Source organism: Coloeus monedula (assembly GCF_965178545.1).
Source record: "Coloeus monedula genome assembly, chromosome: 3".
Lineage (NCBI taxonomy): Eukaryota > Metazoa > Chordata > Aves > Passeriformes > Corvidae > Coloeus > Coloeus monedula.
The window spans coordinates 9,835,297-9,852,485 of NC_138783.1; the positions used below are offsets into that span (position 1 = coordinate 9,835,297).

General features: G+C 39.8%; 1 protein-coding gene across 1 annotated transcript in view; it reads right to left on the reverse strand.

The window, feature by feature from the left end:
* The window catches only part of ROBO2 (roundabout guidance receptor 2), a gene marked incomplete at both ends in the record, with an annotated part of 433,039 nt that overhangs the window by 138,443 nt on the left and 277,407 nt on the right, over positions 1-17,189 (reverse strand). The window contains 2 exons of the mRNA XM_082279021.1: positions 1,529-1,649; positions 3,236-3,393. Of these exons, the coding sequence (XP_082135147.1) occupies positions 1,529-1,649; positions 3,236-3,393 (279 nt within the window). The remainder of the gene's footprint in view (positions 1-1,528; positions 1,650-3,235; positions 3,394-17,189) is intronic.

Sequence of the window (17,189 nt, forward strand, 5' to 3'; positions counted from 1 at the left end):
TAAGGCTTTGTAGTTTAGGACTGCAATCTGCTTGCTATCCACAGGGAGTATTACCAGAGATTAGCAGTACTTAAACTGATGAAGGAGATATGTCATGTCTCTTTTGCATCTGTATAAAGCTACAACTTTAACAGATTGGCTGCAAAGGGCATAATAAATTGATAGAGATTCTTTCTCTGGCTTTTTTTTTTTTTTTTTTTAAGGTGTAATAGTTCTGTCTTTAAAAGCCACATGTTTCCATGAATCCACAACAAACAAGTTGGAGTGGAAACCTTTACAGTCTTGTAAAGCTGGAAAGCAGCGTATCCTCAGAAATTGATGGATCTTGTCTAGGAAAAATCCTTCCCTGCCTTTGGTGAATCCCATAATATATATATATTCTTTTAAAGTGGATAAACAAATGTTGAATTGCACATACATGCAAACACAGAAATGGCAATAAGGACTGGGTTTTCCAGTGCACAGTATTAGGCAGAGGTGAAAAAATCAGGAGCATGTGCTTCACAAAGGACCTTAGGATTTCTATTAAAAGTCTCTCTGGGGTTACAAACGGTCGAGTTTGGAATTTCAGTACTGTATCAAGGATATCAAAGGGGTGCCACAGGAGGGAACATTAACACTATTTCTCTTTCTCTTTTGTCAGCATGGACATGTTTTCCTTAGCAGCAAGGGTTTTTTCCTTATTGATCTTCCTTTGTTTGCTCAGAAACTCTCGACTAATTCCTACAAACCCATGACTGTAGGATGCACCACAGCATGATTTTGTGGCTTTGCTTCTTATCCAGTTGTTAGCAGGATGGATCCAGCTTTAGGTTTGGTTATTACTCTGTTCTTGCTCTGGACCCTAACCATGGGGCAAGTGCTCCTAACAATTAACTCCTTGCCCTGCCCATCAGGTCTAGAAGCTCTTTCACACAGGAAACTTACTCAGTTTTGATTCATTCGGCAGCACCAAAAATCTAAATGGTGTTCTGGTTTACAGGATGGAAAGCTGTTTCAGGTCCTCTAAAAAAAGAATGATGAAAGTTATCTCTATATATTCAAAACTTTGATTTTGGAATTGTCTCCAATGACTTTTTACTGATCAAGTGAGGTTTTTTGTGCTTTCCTACAAAGGTTTGATTTCACAACCCCTTGGGAATATAGAATTATTTAAATAGGCAATCCTGGTCTTAATCTCTGGTAAGCAGGCATTGTCAACTGCATTAGAAGTAGCTTAATTACATTTGGCCGTTCTGTGAGGGAGAGCATCGTCCTGCATTACCATCTCTGGTTATGAACATCACTGTGGGTCTCCAGTTAGACTGAAACTATGTGCTTAGAAGGAAAACGTTGAGCCATCACAGCTCCATCATTATAAACTGCAGCTTTTAAAACCTGGTCTCTTCCTGAATCTGTGAAATGCATCTTGAGCAGCACTGTTGTGTTTTGTTAACCTTGCTTTATCTCATGTTTTGATGAGCCACCCAGGGTAATTTAGCCTATGACATTTGTAGGGGAAAAGCAATAAAAGCAGGGGTCTCTTTACCAAAGACAGTCAGCTCTGCAGGGTCGCTGTCGCGCTCCCCCACCATGTTGGTCCCAACACAGGTGTACATTCCTGCATCACTTTTTCTGGTGTTGGAGATCATCAGCTTCCCACCACGGATCTGTTTCAAAACAAGGAACATATTTTTAACTTCAGGTAAACAAAATACATCAGAAAAGGTGCTACCTTCTCAGGCAACAAGTTCCACAACCAAGGCATCCTAAAGTTTTGTCTGTAAATGTATGTATAGCTTTAAAATTATATACTTATATATTTAAGTATCTTTAAATACTGTTCTAGAATACATTTTTATCCCACTGACTAATTTCAACTCACAACTAATTTCAATTGTATTTCATTTTGCTCCTTTGGCTTTCATTAGATCCTTTACATTTCCAAGGTTACACTTCTTGCTGCCTCTTGGCAGCACACAGTACTTTTATTTCTTGCATGGCGATATGTAAAGCACTCTTGACATCTTTAGCGAAAGAAAGTTAGTTTTATTAGTTTTATTTCGTTAATTTTATTTTACTGGTGTCTGAACAGTTTCCTTGATCACTAATGAAGACAGGTTTTCTCTTTTTGTTGAGGCAAACAAACTGAATCTGTCCCAAACTGGGAATTCACCTGACACTTAAATATTTTCTTGGCTATAAAGGGTACTTACACAGTGGAAGACTGCGGTAGTTGAAAGAAGTAAAGTAAAAATCTGTGGCTAGTGAAGTCACAGTGTCAAAGGTTAGACAATGGGGTGCTCCCAAATAAGCTGGGAATTTAGCCAAACAAACTTGAGGGTCAGGGAATGATAGCCAGTTCTCTGCCACTCTTCACTCTTCTACTCTTGAGTAGACCCTAGCACAGACAAGCAGCAACAGCTCTGATTCTTTGGCTTGGAATAATTTCTTAAGCATCCAGAGCCACTAACAAGTTTCCTGATAGCACTTCCATGTTGAATAAGGTCAGCACTGAATCATTCCATACAACATAAAACTTTATTGAAGAAATATAAATTATGAAAAGCTAAGCATTTAAAAATTAGGAATGAAACATGTTCTCACCCACTTAATTTGTCCCATTTGCTTGCACAGATCATGATTTATCTCTAATCACTTGGTAAGTTAAATATTTCTGCTGGATCCTTTTTCATTCAGTACAAGAAATGAACGGCCACAGAATTCAACCAGTGTTACTCATTTGCTTAACATTTTTTCCTTTTCAGGAACCATAATTCTTTAGAGCATGACTTCAGCCTTCATTTAGACACATCCAAATTGCTGCAATAACTAAAACATTACCAGTATCATTCTAAGCTATTGGGGTTTTTTTTCCCAGGGATTATTTGTGCATCTCATAGATATAACTGAATTTCCTTATAAAACACCTCCCTGATATTCTCAGTTTAGAGAACTGAGATGTAGAAAAAGTAAGACCAAACTGGTCAGAGACCTTCCATGACCAAATCTCCAGCTCTAATGGATCTCCATTAGACTGGATTTACAAACCAACCCTCAAAGATGTTCAAGCTGGTGACCCAGACAAGGAGCAATAAACAGCCTTCCCCCTCATCTGGGAAAGCTCGGAGGCGCAAACTGCCAAGAACAACGACGAGTCTCTGTGGGAATGAAGGCTATAAAGCTGTGTAAGCTCTGCTGCACTCAGCTGTGGGCCCTGTGTCTACAGACAAAAAACCACCTGAGCTGTACTCACACTGATCCGCTCCTCCCTGTCATCAATACGGACTTTGTCCTTCTTCCAGTAGATGGTAGGCTCAGGGTGCCCTCGAGGTGGCTGGCACTCCAGTATTGCAGGCTCTCCAGCTGCCACCACCACATCTGTAGGGTTTTGGCGGAAGTCATCCCGTAGCACTACAGCGATAAATGAGGGAGAGAGGAAAAAAAATTAATAGAAGTGATGACATTGGAAATGGAGTGGGAAAAAAAAGGTAGAAACACATAATATTGACCACAAAAGTCTCAAACATCATTAGGTGATGACTTTGCATCTTATATTGACTGTAAAAGATGTCATAAATGAAGCTGGGCAGATATGCCCTTTTGTCCAGTGGAGGCAGATTTCACATACATGGCTTTTGTTTTGCCTTTTTTTTTTTTCTTTGCAGATAAGAACACTGCTCTGTATTTAACTTAGAAAGACTTGTAGCACCCGTTACTCCTCTTAACCTTGACAGGGTCTCTTTCCAGCATTGCAAAAGTAGCATTGCAGGTTGGATGTTAAGCTCTTTTCATGACAGAAAACAACCTGCTCAATATCTGCCTTGCCTGGGTCTCCAACTCCAGCACAAGCTAGGTAAAGAATTAATACTGAATTGCAGAGTTACAACTCGATTAAGGACACTGCCATTATTACTGTTATTATTGTAATTTTGGCACATACATGCCAAAATGGTCACCAGTTCTGAAAGGTGATAGTAATGTACTTCCAGCATATTTATTGCTTCCTTCTCAATTTTTAGCTCTAATATTTTTGCCACCTTGACTAGCCCTGTACCTACACTGAAAAAAAAAGAGCATTTAAATCACCAAGCTGTTTGAGAACTAAATTAGGCAACACAGGCCAGCTTCTTATGTAAATCAAGCTTCTGGAAAGGATTAGGTCCAACTAGCTGGCTTCAGTGTGTTAGAATGATATCCACTTCATCCTTATTCTTCCATGTGTGTCCTAGTCTCTAGGTTAATTGACATTCTTATAAACATAAAACTGAAAATAGCTCTAGATGAGCTACCGAAATAGAATTTAGGGCACTGCCCCTCCTTGAATTTCAGCTACGCATGGCTTTCATTACAGCTTTAAAACAGTTCTCGCCCTTAATGGAACCAGGGCCCTCTGAGAAATTAGAAAACACTGTATCCTAGTGAAGGGGCAAGTCAGGAAGAGTTCAGCAGAAATTGCTCAGTCTCATTTCATAAGCAGAGATAATTTACTGCTTTCAATGTTAATAAAACGTGCCCCATTTTAACATTTGGAACTGAGTATTTTTCTCTTCTGTAATAAGCCAGAAGAAAAATATGATTAATAGATAGAAGAATTGGTCTCTGAATAGTCTGAGGTGAGTGGGCTGTATATATATGGCACTCAAAATGACATGGAGGTAACTTTTATTGTTCTCCATTTTGGAATACACAGGTAGATCCCAGAGGAAGGAAGGAATTAATTGGAAGTTAATTCCTTTTCTAACACACACACACACAAAAGAAGTGACTATTTAGGTCTTGCTCTTGAAGCATAAAATAAAAGTGACAGGAGGCAGCTGGCAACAAATGCAGCTCTGGCAAGAACCCATAGTCTTCTTAGGTGACACACCCAATAGATAACAAAAAACTCAATCCCAAAATATTTCTGAATAATACAAACCACTCAAACGCTTCTGATTCACAACAATCAAATTGGCAGAAATGGAATGTATAGAACTTCAAGATCAAATGGAAGAAATAACCTAGGCAATGCAGAGCACAGAATTAGTAGGATGAAGATCATGGGCTGCTACTATTTGGCAGTACAACACTTTGCAAAGCCAAGAAAGTCAATTCCATGGGAATGTCAGAGAAAGAACCAGAAAAAAGGTCTTTAAAAAATCATGGTTTTTAGGAAAGTATCTTCATATGTCTCTGTGATCCCCATGATACACAGGAAGCAAAAGTAATTCTAGACAATGCTATGCCCACTTTTGTATAACTGGCAAATAGATAAAAATTCACTTCTTCCATTATTATTAGACACAAAATACATATTATTTTTATTGGCTTGATTCTACTTGCAATTACAGAATTTCAGTGCAAATCCCTTAGTGGAAAATCCCCAGAAAATCAGCAGATCCCACCACATAATGGCTTTATATTCCTGACTCCTAACTCCTGGCAGCAATATTAAGGAAAGCATTTTCCTTGAACATTTCACACTGCTATATGAACCTGAGAAACACAGTTTCTTGGAGTGATACACAGTAAATTACATTAAATTTCTCTGAATCATCCCAGCAACTGTGTAAGGTTCCAATCAGCCTCAGAAAATGAGGCTAAGAGGTGATTTGATTTTATCATGTTCCTTTACCTAAAGTCTCACTGCAAAACTGGCTTGAATAGAAGACAAAATTGATGCTACAGGCTTTGCTTAATCTTGCTCTGCACCTCAGCACATATGTGAATCTTGAATAGATATATCTCACCATTTCCATCTAAAGCATTCTGTGTTTTAGAGGGAAAAAAATGGTTGGAGAAAAAAGAAATAGGGAAAAAATAAAGTAGTGACAGAAAAGCAAAGATAAGAGAAAAATGTGTGAAACAGAAATTAAAATGAGAGAATAACTCAGAGGGGAAGAGGGGGAAACACTAACTTTGGGGAGACTAAAAAGAAAAATCCAGGTAAAGGAAGGGAAGAAAAGAATAAAAGCAGAGAGAAAAACAAGGTAAAGAGCAAAGGGTACAGGCTGCCATTCCTGTGATTCAGTATTTTAATGCAATCTAACAACAATGAAATAAAGCACAGACATTAATCTGATCAGCCCAGCCACCCCAGAACATCCGAGTATCGCCCGGGGAGGGAGGGAGCAGGGAAGAGGAGGCCAGAGCATGAGCTGGCGAGCTTGGCTTTCCTCCTGGAGTGGGCACAGGAAGCCACAGAAGGAAGGAGCATCAACTGGAAGTTGAGTTCACACATATTAGCACAGTAAATGGAAAAGTTGCAGCACAGCTTAGTGCACTCACCATATCTAATGGTACAGTCATCTGTGAAAACAGAAAAATGATTGAGAGCTGCAGAATATTCCTCAGCCAATTATCCACGATTGCTGGGTACTTCCAAATAACTATTAGCATGCCTGAGCAGACCACCCTCTCCACACCCAGGCAAAAGGCTTTTGTTCACGTGAGAAGCCAGCCATCCTCAGGGCCCTTTTGGCAGGGCACAAATACTAATGTTTTAAAAATTCAACACCAGCAGAAAAATGTTGCCACCAGCCTCCTCTTCCTCATCCTGTGTTCTTGCTTTGCTTTATTCCAATTTTGCACACAGCTCCCTTGGTGCTTGCATGGGTGCTCCCCTACATTCTTGAGTGTTACCTTACATTCTTTACTGTGAGGATGGTGAGGCACTGACACAGATTGCCCAGAGAAACTGTGGCTGCCCAGTCCCTGGAAGTGTTCAAGGCCAGTCTGGGTGGAACTCTGAGCAATCTGGTCTAGTGAAAGGTGTCCCTACCTATGGGTCACTGGATGATCTTTAAGTCTCTTCCAAGCTAAACCTTTCTGTGACGTTATGATTAAACAAGGGGTGCCAAAGAGGAAGATTCCCCACCCTGCCTGTCCACCCTGGGACTGCAGCACAGCTGGCCCCAGGGGCTGCTCCCCCCAAGCACAAACACCCTCCGTTTCAAAAGGCAAAGCCTTGCAAGGGCAAAAGCTTCTGGATGGCTGGGCCTTGCTGTCTGAAAAGGCACCGAGGGACTGGAGAGCTACAAAGAACCGCTAAAGTGCACACACAGCCTACAGTGGTGCTGCGGACAAAAGTTAATTAAAGTTTGATCGGTCTCTTTGTGGCTCAAACAAGCCGATGCTGCTCAAACAAGGTAGATGTCTGTGAGCAGTCACGGCAGTCTTTAAGGCCCCGTAGTGCCATTTGCAGGCAGCCAGGAGTGTAACCAGGGAAAGGGAGCACATCCAGCCGCAGCAGTGCCGGGATAAACATGTGGAACATGCACCTGCCAGAGCGAGGGATGAGGGGGAAAGGAGCAAAAAGGAGCCCCTGCTCCCAAGGCAGCTGCTAACCAGCACCTGCCAGCTTAGGCCCAAATCCAGGCCCCGGTCAATCTGATGCTCATAAACTCAGGGAATTACATGGAAACTGAATTAATTTCCTCAGCTGAGGTTCCAGCAATTTGTTTAAAGGAAGTGGAGATAAACTACGATGTTTATGGGGTAGGAGGGAAGGTGGTGGGGTCAAAATTATTCTAAGCTAGATATCCATGCCTTAATCCTTCTTTCCAGCTTTCAGGCCCTTAGAAAGAAAACATTTTTATAGGATTTACATTTACATGATGATTACAAATAACCATCTGTCTGCTTCCACTTTTTCAATCTGGTCCATGTCCCATGAGCCCCCAGCCTGTGGTCAGAGCAGCTAAGCTGGAAGGAAGAAGTGGATGCCCGTCAGGAGGCTTTGGGATAATTGCATTCTTCTCCCACCAGCACTTGTCTCTCTGCCTCCTCCCCCCTGCGTGCATGGCAAACATCTGAAATTACCAGGGACAGAAGGGAGGGAAAGAGTATCTCTGTTGCCTTTTTCAATGAATTAGAATGTCTTAAAACACAGCTACATCTGTTGTGCTGACTAGAGGGTATAAAGAGATATTGAGTAAATATTAATGCGCTTCTGTAACTTGGGTCCTGGTAGTTCATCTTCCCCCTCCTGCTCTGTTTTGTGCTTATCTCAGGATAATATCATTCTCACATAAAGATTTTACACACTTTGGTCATCTGCCACACCACAAGTAGGTCTCCCCTGATCCAAGGCACTTCCCCACAGGCACTTTCCTAAACCCACTGCTTTGGCACTTCCCTCCTCTGATACATACTGGTATGAACAATCCACATGAGTTATTAAGTCAAATAACTGCCCAGATGTCATGCAGTGGACAGATTAAAGGATTATTATACTTTAGGTAGCATATGGTGCAGGGAGGTATTTTAGATCTTAACTAATGTGTATGATCTGCTGAAATGGTCCCTGAGCAAGCCAGCACTACCTGCTGAAACAGGGTGACAGAAAAAAACCTCAAGGGGTCACGGACAACCTTCCTTGTGAAGAATAATAATACACTTTGTTTGAAGATGCTGCTGCCCGACCTCTTTGTTTTAGCAACTGCCTCTGTCTCATTTTGTAAGGAAAATTGTAACAAAAACACACAACCTAGGCAACAGTCCTAGGCAAGACTCTCAGGGAGTTCTTGAGCTCCCTCTGCATGTGCAGAGGAAAAAGCTGCAGCCAGGAAAAAGCCGCTACCTTTAAAAAATATACATTATAAGGAGCTATTTTTTCCTCCTGTTTTTTCCATCTTTTGCCTATCTCCTGATACTCCCTCGCAGACACGAATGCTAGCCAATTTACCATGAGCCCCAAGCCTATGAGAATAATTTTCAGAGGTGTTAGGATATTTTCAGAGTCTAGTAGCTTCAACCATGTTTGATTAGTAGGGTACCTAGAAATCAAAGTAATGAAGAGAGCAGCACCTGCATCAAGAAACAAAAGGAGAATCTTCTTCCTTGCCAATTCAGAAACTTTCTTTGGCTTCTTCCCCTTTTCTCGCTATATCATGTGCTTCTGAACTTAGTAACTTACCTGGTACTTAAAGCTCAAGGAAGCTTGCTCTTTATTCTTAGGCCTCAGTAAAGACAAAAATGTGGAAAAAACCCTGACATATCCTCTAAAACTTTTAACTGTTCATATACAGTGTTGAGGTGGGTGAAGCAACAGTGATGAGTAAGGACACAGATTCCAAACGGAGTCAGTGGGAGATAGCTGGCTTTTTGCCTCTCCTCTAAATTGCAGTCTGAGGTGTACCCCAACTAGCTGACTGTACAAAGGTCAGGAAAGAAGACAGACTTTTTCCTTTCTTATTTACAGCACACACTGCAAGAGTCAGACTTTGAAATTTTCTAGCCCAGTTAAGGGCACTGCCAATCTATTTTCCCTTTTGCACAATTACACAGGTATACAAGTGATAGTTATTGCAGACTTTAGCTTATGATTTCTTCCTGATTTTTTAAAGACTGCTATTTGGGCTGAAGTAAGCATATGCAATACAGCCTGAATATACTTACTGAAAAATTGTATAATCTCCCTGCCTTTCTTGTGATTCATTGTGATCATTTGAATGCAATCTGACATCTCTGTATCTTTTTTTCTGAAAGATTTTTACATGACTACTAGATAACATGAAGAGTGGAGATTTTTCTAATTTAGAACATAACATATTTATGTTTAAGCCTCCTGATTGAAAACGAAGTTCTATCACCTGCCTTCCTTGCAATGAATCCCCAATAACCTTCTCCCTGTTTTAAAATCCCACCTCCTTCCACCAGCAAATTCTGAATGCTGCAGTTAACAGTCAGCAATCTCATTACCCATCTGCTATAAATCTTAAAAAGCATCACTGTGTTTTGACAGTCAAGAAAGGCAAAGGGAAGCAATAAGCATAACCAAGTATTCTTTATGAATGCAAATATCCTGAAGACCACATTTAAGTAATTTCAGAAATCTAAAGCTATACAACATAATACGTTGAAAAATTTTCTCTAGGATACAGAGCAGATTTCTTTTTTCTTATTCTTAAAGCATAATCAGTCTTGATGAATGCACTGCACAGATTGCTAATGTGAACAAGAGACACATTACTAGGAGTTTTATTTCACTGAAACTGAAAACCCAATGACTTGCTTAAAGTTCAGAGACTTTCTAAAAGAACTGATACCGTAATTGTAGACAACAAACTTTAAAGAAGTGCATGGTCCGCTGTAAGCCTTCAAATTCCACAAGGATCAGACTTTTAGCAGTTTAACTTAGATCTGAAGGTAGCTTTTACACGATCTTCACTTTTAATGTACTACATATTCAGAAAATCATGGGCATTACACAAGTAAATAAATTACTTATTTATTTTTTTACCAACTAATGTGAGTATCAGATGTGGAAGTGAGCACAGCTTAAGGAAACACCACATGAAAACTGAAGTGACACTTCTTCTGTCAGTTTTATGCCAGAATGTCTTCTTTGCAGCAGGAATATGGGACTACTTTCACCGAAAGCACTACAGACTCTTCAAACCCCATCACCTATGCTCCCTCCCAACAATGCAGTAGGGAGGATCGTGTTTAGGGAAAGAGGAAATACTCCACAATGTCTCCTTGGCTACTGTCATAAAAGGATAGATTGGAGTTTGCCTGTTTGCCTTTGGTTGCCAACGAAGCAAAGAAGAAACTTAAAAGAACAAAGAATCCATAAAAATTTTTCAAAAGCACTGGCATCCAAAAAACCTCAGACGCTACTGATATACAAACAAAATTCTGGTGGGAGCTTTTCATCGTGTACAAGAAACTGTACACTATGAATCTATGTGTACAGTAGAGAGATTCCTCAGAAGGTACAGATTTAACTAGTAAAGTTCAGAAACTACAGTATATTAACACGCAGGTTTGCTGTTGTGAGTACAAAAGTAGCAGTGCCAAGTACCTGCAGCACTGTGATTAACCTACTGAAAGCTACCTGGAGTTTGAGACAGCATTGCGCAACTGAATTTTTCTGTTTCTAAACTGAAGCTGCTTCTCCTACAACTACTTTAATTCCATCAGTCCCCTGGGTTTCCAGTTCAAGCCCAGCCAAAACACCTAAAATGTACACGTGCCCTCGGTAAAACAAAAGAATAAGAGCAGATGAGAATCATGAAAATGAATACAAATGAATGAATATTTCTCATATGAGAAATATAGAATGTTACATGCTTCATTTAGCCAATATAATACAGACTGCAATCTCAGAGCTCCACTGAAGTGTGAATAGCCTCTAATAAACTTCTTGTGTACACATACACAACACATACACAACAGCTGGGATGCTTTCCCGTCTTGGCAGGGGGCACTGCCACATTACTGCTATACTTCAGCCACATTAGGCAAAACATCAAACAAAATAGGCTCTTGCCCAACATAGGAATCCTCTTCCATCCATCCCCCATTTCTCCATGCCCAACCATGGTCTCTATCTGTTAACTGTAACATAAAACTCATCTAGTCAATTTTTTGTGAGCAGGATTTTTTTTTTTTTTTTGGTCCTGCTGCTCCCTTCAGAAGTCAGGATAGAAAATGAGATATTGGAGCAGACACAGCAAGGCACATATTCCACAATAAGCTTTTGTAACCATCACAAGGGGACTATGCAGCCACACTTCATCAGACACGGAGCGTGAGATGCATCCACAGCTGGTACACAAAACCAGTGGGAGTCCCCTGCTGCTTCTCAAATACCTCCCTTCCCATCCTACAAACTGTCCCCATGTCAAAGGGCCATTTTGGGGTGCTTGCCAGATGCCATTTCAACAGGCTCCATAAGCTTGGCTGGCCTCACATGCTCTGTCCCAGAAACGGGCATGTCATGGCAGACAGGCTCACCAGCAGCACCTCCTTCTGGACCTGACCTTTAGTCATCAACCTTCTGAAAGGCTCAACTGTTTCCACTCTTTGTAGAATTTGCCCCAGCAAATACAGAATGGAAACTGGAAAAGCATAAAATGTGCTTGCGTGGCTGCCACTGAGGCATGTCCTGGCATCCCATCTGAAAGAATTTACAACAAAGCCCCACCTCCTAAAATTCCTCCATCACTTATGTTTGCATATTATCTAATTCAATATTACTTAAATATTTATTATTCAATAAATTAAAGAAGTAAGGCTGCATGGCCAAGAGAAACTGTTCTTCATAACTTCTACTCTATCATCTCTGAGGACAAGAAAAACTTCTTTTTTCTTCCGATGTTTGGGTCATTTTTGAAGTTTTGTGATTGGGTTCCTCCTTCAGAAAAGGAATTTCAAATTCTTTCAAATTTAACAGTGGACAAAAAATGTTACAGAACATATTTTCTGGATTATCTTGAAAAATGCAAAAGAATTTATCTGTCACTTTCTATCACATCATTCTGCATAATAAATTTAAGCTTCCAGAGCTCTAAAAAGAGAAGGAGCAATGTGATATGTAGAACCTATAACAAAGTGTTCTTGGGATGAAGTAGTTTGAGTTCTGTCAACATATACCAACCAGGAAATAATTCACAAACATCTAGATAGAACAGCAGTTTGCTGTGGTCTAAACATGAAAAGAAAGCCTTCATTTTGAGATTTTATGCAAAACAAAGAAGAAACTGGTGCAATTTGCCAGTAACCTTTTGCAGTTTTGATCTATTCAAATAGCACAAGGAATTACTTCTATTCAGTATAAAATAGAACTCTCCCAGTTATTTTCAAAAGTAAAAAAGAACGTAAGAGTTCACACTGCCCTTATTATTATTCACTACATGATGCAAGAGGAAAGAAAAGAAAAAAATTAAAGAAGCAGGAGCAAAGACCAACCGTAATAGCCTGAAGCAACAATTTTGAATGGGGAGCTTAAGCACCCAGAGAGAGACCAGAACCTGGATGCCCATCTCCACCCTCGAGTCACACTGTGCTGTGCCTGAGACTCCAAGTGACCTTCAGTTAAGGGGTTACACCCAGACACACTGCTGAAAATATAGTAGCATAATGTTGTGAATTGTAGTAAATGTGAGACAATATTTTTTTCTGTTTTTAACTAGTACTGCTGTCCCAAAGCGTCACTTCCTGTACAACAAATTTTATATAATAAAAAAGTGATGAGTACAAAAAACTAGAATAATAAAATAAAACCTTCACATGCCACATGTCTTTCAAAACCCCTGGTGCTGAATATTTCTCTGGCAGTTCAGTACGAGAGAAAATCGGGGTAACTACATATCTGCTGACTCCTTTAAAATAAGAGAAAATTGACAATGAGCACACCACAACTGTATACCCCAGACTACAGAAATGCAGCAATCTGAGATGTGCCTGTGAAACAGCCTTTAAGTTACTCAACAGCTGGAACAGCCCTTCCTATGAAGGGCTCACATTCCTCTGAAGGGTCTGAAAGACCTCCATGAATCCCACATTAGAATACAAAATCCATTTTACAATCTTCCCTCTTCCTCTTACCTCCCTTCCAACTGCAACAAAGACTCTATTCCAGCTCAGGCAACATTTCATAACTAAATGTTAAACAGGTTTAAACAGAAACCTTCCAGCACATTGAAGTCACTAATTTCCCTCCTTCTCAGCATGGAGTTTAAGTAGACACACAGTACCTGTGTCTGTAGTTTCCATAAACCAGGAAATTTGTGTACACTTATAGAGATACTGTCATTCTTTGATTGCATTGGAAAGCAAGAGGCTATACCAACTAGATAAAATATTCAAGTACCATATGATAGACAAAGCAGAACATTGAAAGAGGCAGATTAGATTATTAGACTCGACAGGATTGGATGGAGGGAATTTTCAGCTTCCACCACAGTATTCACCTGGGATAGATTTTAGGCCAAGTACTACAAACATTTCCTTCCATGCCAATTAGGGGAGAAAAAAAAAAAGCAACAACTCCTGTTGCTGAGGATCTTTAACCCAGATCACTCTACTGACCCAGTTCACAGCCCAGATTCATAAACAACTGAGAGAATGACAAGCTATTACAAGCAGAGGAAATAAGTGGCCAGGAGAGAATAGTACTACTTAAAGCAGATTTTCCAGCAAGGAAAATGTGTCGTTGAACTATGCAGTATGCTTCCCTGTATTTAGACTGAGGAACTTAGAATAAGGAATATATAAAATGCAATAGCTTATATAACCAGTGCACGCTGTGGGATTTCTCTAAGACCAGGAGAACTGGAAACATTCTGTAGTTCGCTTCTGCAGCTTCAATTAAGGAAAATTGAATTAAACTCTCCCTTGAGGAGGACCTCTGTAGCTCTGCTCCTCCTTTTCTGAACAATTCCAGATGTAGGTGTAGAACATTTTCAGTTTCTCTCTGAATTATTCCACATGTCTGGCTGTGCTCACATTCATACAAAGAGGTGAGCTTTTGGGGGAGAAAGCATGGGGCACTAAACAATGCTCAGCCAATAGTTGGTACATGTCTGATTTTACAGCTTAATTCTGTTCACAGGGGCTTCCTTCCTTCCTTAGGAACAGAAAGGTCTGCTGGAAACAGCTCAGAAGAAATGGAAACATTCCTGCTGCTGAACACACGGAAGTCTAGTACTCTCTGGCTCATATTCACACAGCCAGTAGCACTTTGTTTTCTTTCTCTCATATCCAGAATTTATTACCTGCTTCCTAGTTCTTTGCTCTTCCTTTTGAGCATCTATTCAATCCAAGGTACTAATCAGGCCTCCTTTTCAAATGCCACCAGCACCCTGACTTCTGTTGCAAGGAATCATCCTTCCAGTGCAGGTCTGCAGGTTCACCTTAACATTCTGAAGCTCCAAGATGAAAACTGCCACTCTGAGGACACACCTTTGGGTCTGGCTCAAGCAGGAGTGACAGAAATCCTGCAGGTTGAATTGCTGGCCACAGATCATAATTTTTCTCCTTCAAGCAGACATCTGCTAGAATGCTCTTTCCCCCACAACAGCAGGGTTTAGGAGATCAGCCCCATTTTACTGAAACTCATGAAAGCTTTCAACACCTGCAGAGGCTTTCCTCACTCCACCAAAAGGCCGTGACATCAGTGAAATTATTTATTTAATTTTAAAAATAGCAGATCACAGAGCTATCCTATGAACAAGAGACTGCACTAAATCACCACAACTAATACTTTGCTTAAGATTTTAAGATTTTTTTTTCTCGTTCTTTTCTAATCAAATATCTCAGGGCACTGAGCTACAACCCCTCTTTGTCAAATGGCTGAACAGAAATGCCAACTTTGGCAGAGGCGAAGCAGTAAATTCAATGTGTAACTGAAATTACTGAGCATGAGCACTTTAAATCCACATCATGCAGGATCTGAACAACATCTGAATGTACATTTGAATTTAAATGCAGGCAGCGTAGAGCTGTTATGTGGGAATTTACCTGTGATTTCTGGGCATCCAGGAGCCTGAACTGCAGACATTCATCACTGTTACAGTGGCCATGTCAGGAGAGCTGGCAGGCTGGATTCAAATCTCTACCAGTCCTCTTTAAAATAATAAATCCAAGACATTTATTCAGAACCTGCCTTCAGATCCTACTGGCAATGGTAAATCCATTAAACTTTGCTTTCACTGTTCATGATGTTTATAAAAAAAGTAGGTGGAATTACAAACCAGCAATACAAAGCTTGGTATTTTTTCTCCTCAGATGTAATAATGAGCTGGATAAGAACAAAGTTGACCCAGGGATTTCAATACAGAAACTTTCATTGGAAGCCTGAGCAGCAGTGTGCAAACCCATGTTTTTATGTCAATATAATAATGGCATTTCTACACCTATTAATAAGTATAGATCTACTGCCGAATTCATGGTTGAAGTGACATCATAAAATGAGTTATATTTCTTCTTAAACTATATAATTAACTCTTAATGAACCCTTTCCTTTTCCCCAGTAAATTCAATTTTGTCTAATCCTTGGGTTTATGGTAATGTTCAGCTCATTAAAATGTTACTTAAAACTCATTAAAATGCACACTGAGAGGTAACAGCTTCATTGCAGTAATATGTTGTAAAAGAAAAAAGAATGCTTTATTATCATTTAATTGTTTCCAAAACTGAATACATTTGCATAGTGATGAGGTTCACAGGATATTTTCAGTAGTACTCAATAATTAAGCAGCTCAGTAATTAAAAAAGCATTTTCTAAAAATAATTTTATGTTCCTGCTTACTCCCTGTTGTTTTTTTCAATTGGGAGAAGTGTTTATGTTGATACAGTTTACAGAACCGAGCAACAGTGATACCTGAATTGACATTAAAAAAAGGTAACAGTTAAAGCCCTTGGTAAATTTCTGTTTCCAAATAATAAGGTAAAATTGCCACCAATATATATTACAAGTCAGACTTCTTAAGTCATATAATATCCCTCCAATCACTTTTTCAACACCAGGGACAAGCAGGAATTATGCAGAGGCCTTTCAGTTGCAAAGCCTTCCTCTCATTTCCATAATTAATTGCTACCATACGTTTGCACGTGATAGAATCCCTAAGCAGAGGCTGGCTGGGCCCTGGACTTGGCCAGTAATAAAATTCTGGCCAAAAGTGTGCCTCAGGAGCAGAATTTGCCTGTACTGTAATGGTGGATATTATTATGGTTAGGTATGTGGTTCGTAGATTTATACTAAACATGGAAGTTCAATCACATTTATTTTACCCTTCTACTAGAATAAATTGCTGTGCTGGTTTGTAAAAACTGATTGTGGTAATTCATACTAATGAGTAAAAATGGAGTGACAAAACAGCCAAAAGCTAGGGATAGAAGTTATATCTTCTCAGGAAGCACTGAGAGTGTCTGGGGTCCATTATTTGCCATGTGACATTAGGGTAGAAGATATTTTGCTAACTTTCACTTTAACTCCTGCAGAAGGGTTGATAGAAAAGCTGACACACCTTGCCAGGGTACACACCCCAGACTCTCAGATGGGAAAAACAGAACTTGGAAGCCTTGAGTCATTCAAGGAACTGTCTAATGCAACACCATTTAAGATGTCTTGAATTATTAATTTAATGCCAATCACTGTTCTTTTCTACGGCTTTCAAATATTAATTCCACTTCTATAAAACAGCTACTCTACAGATACAACAATGAACTCAATATGGATTCTTCCAACTTGTGAAAGTTGATTAGCATGCCAAAGACACTCCATTTTTACTCATTAGTGTGAATTACCACATTCAATTTTTACAAACCAGCACAGCAATTTATTCTAGTAGAAGGGTAAAATAAATGTGATTGGACTTCCATGTTTAGTATAAATCTACGAACCACATACCTAACCATAATAATATCCACCATTACAGTACAGGCAAATTCTGCTCCTGAGGCACACTTTTGGCCAGAATTTTATTACTGGCCAAGTC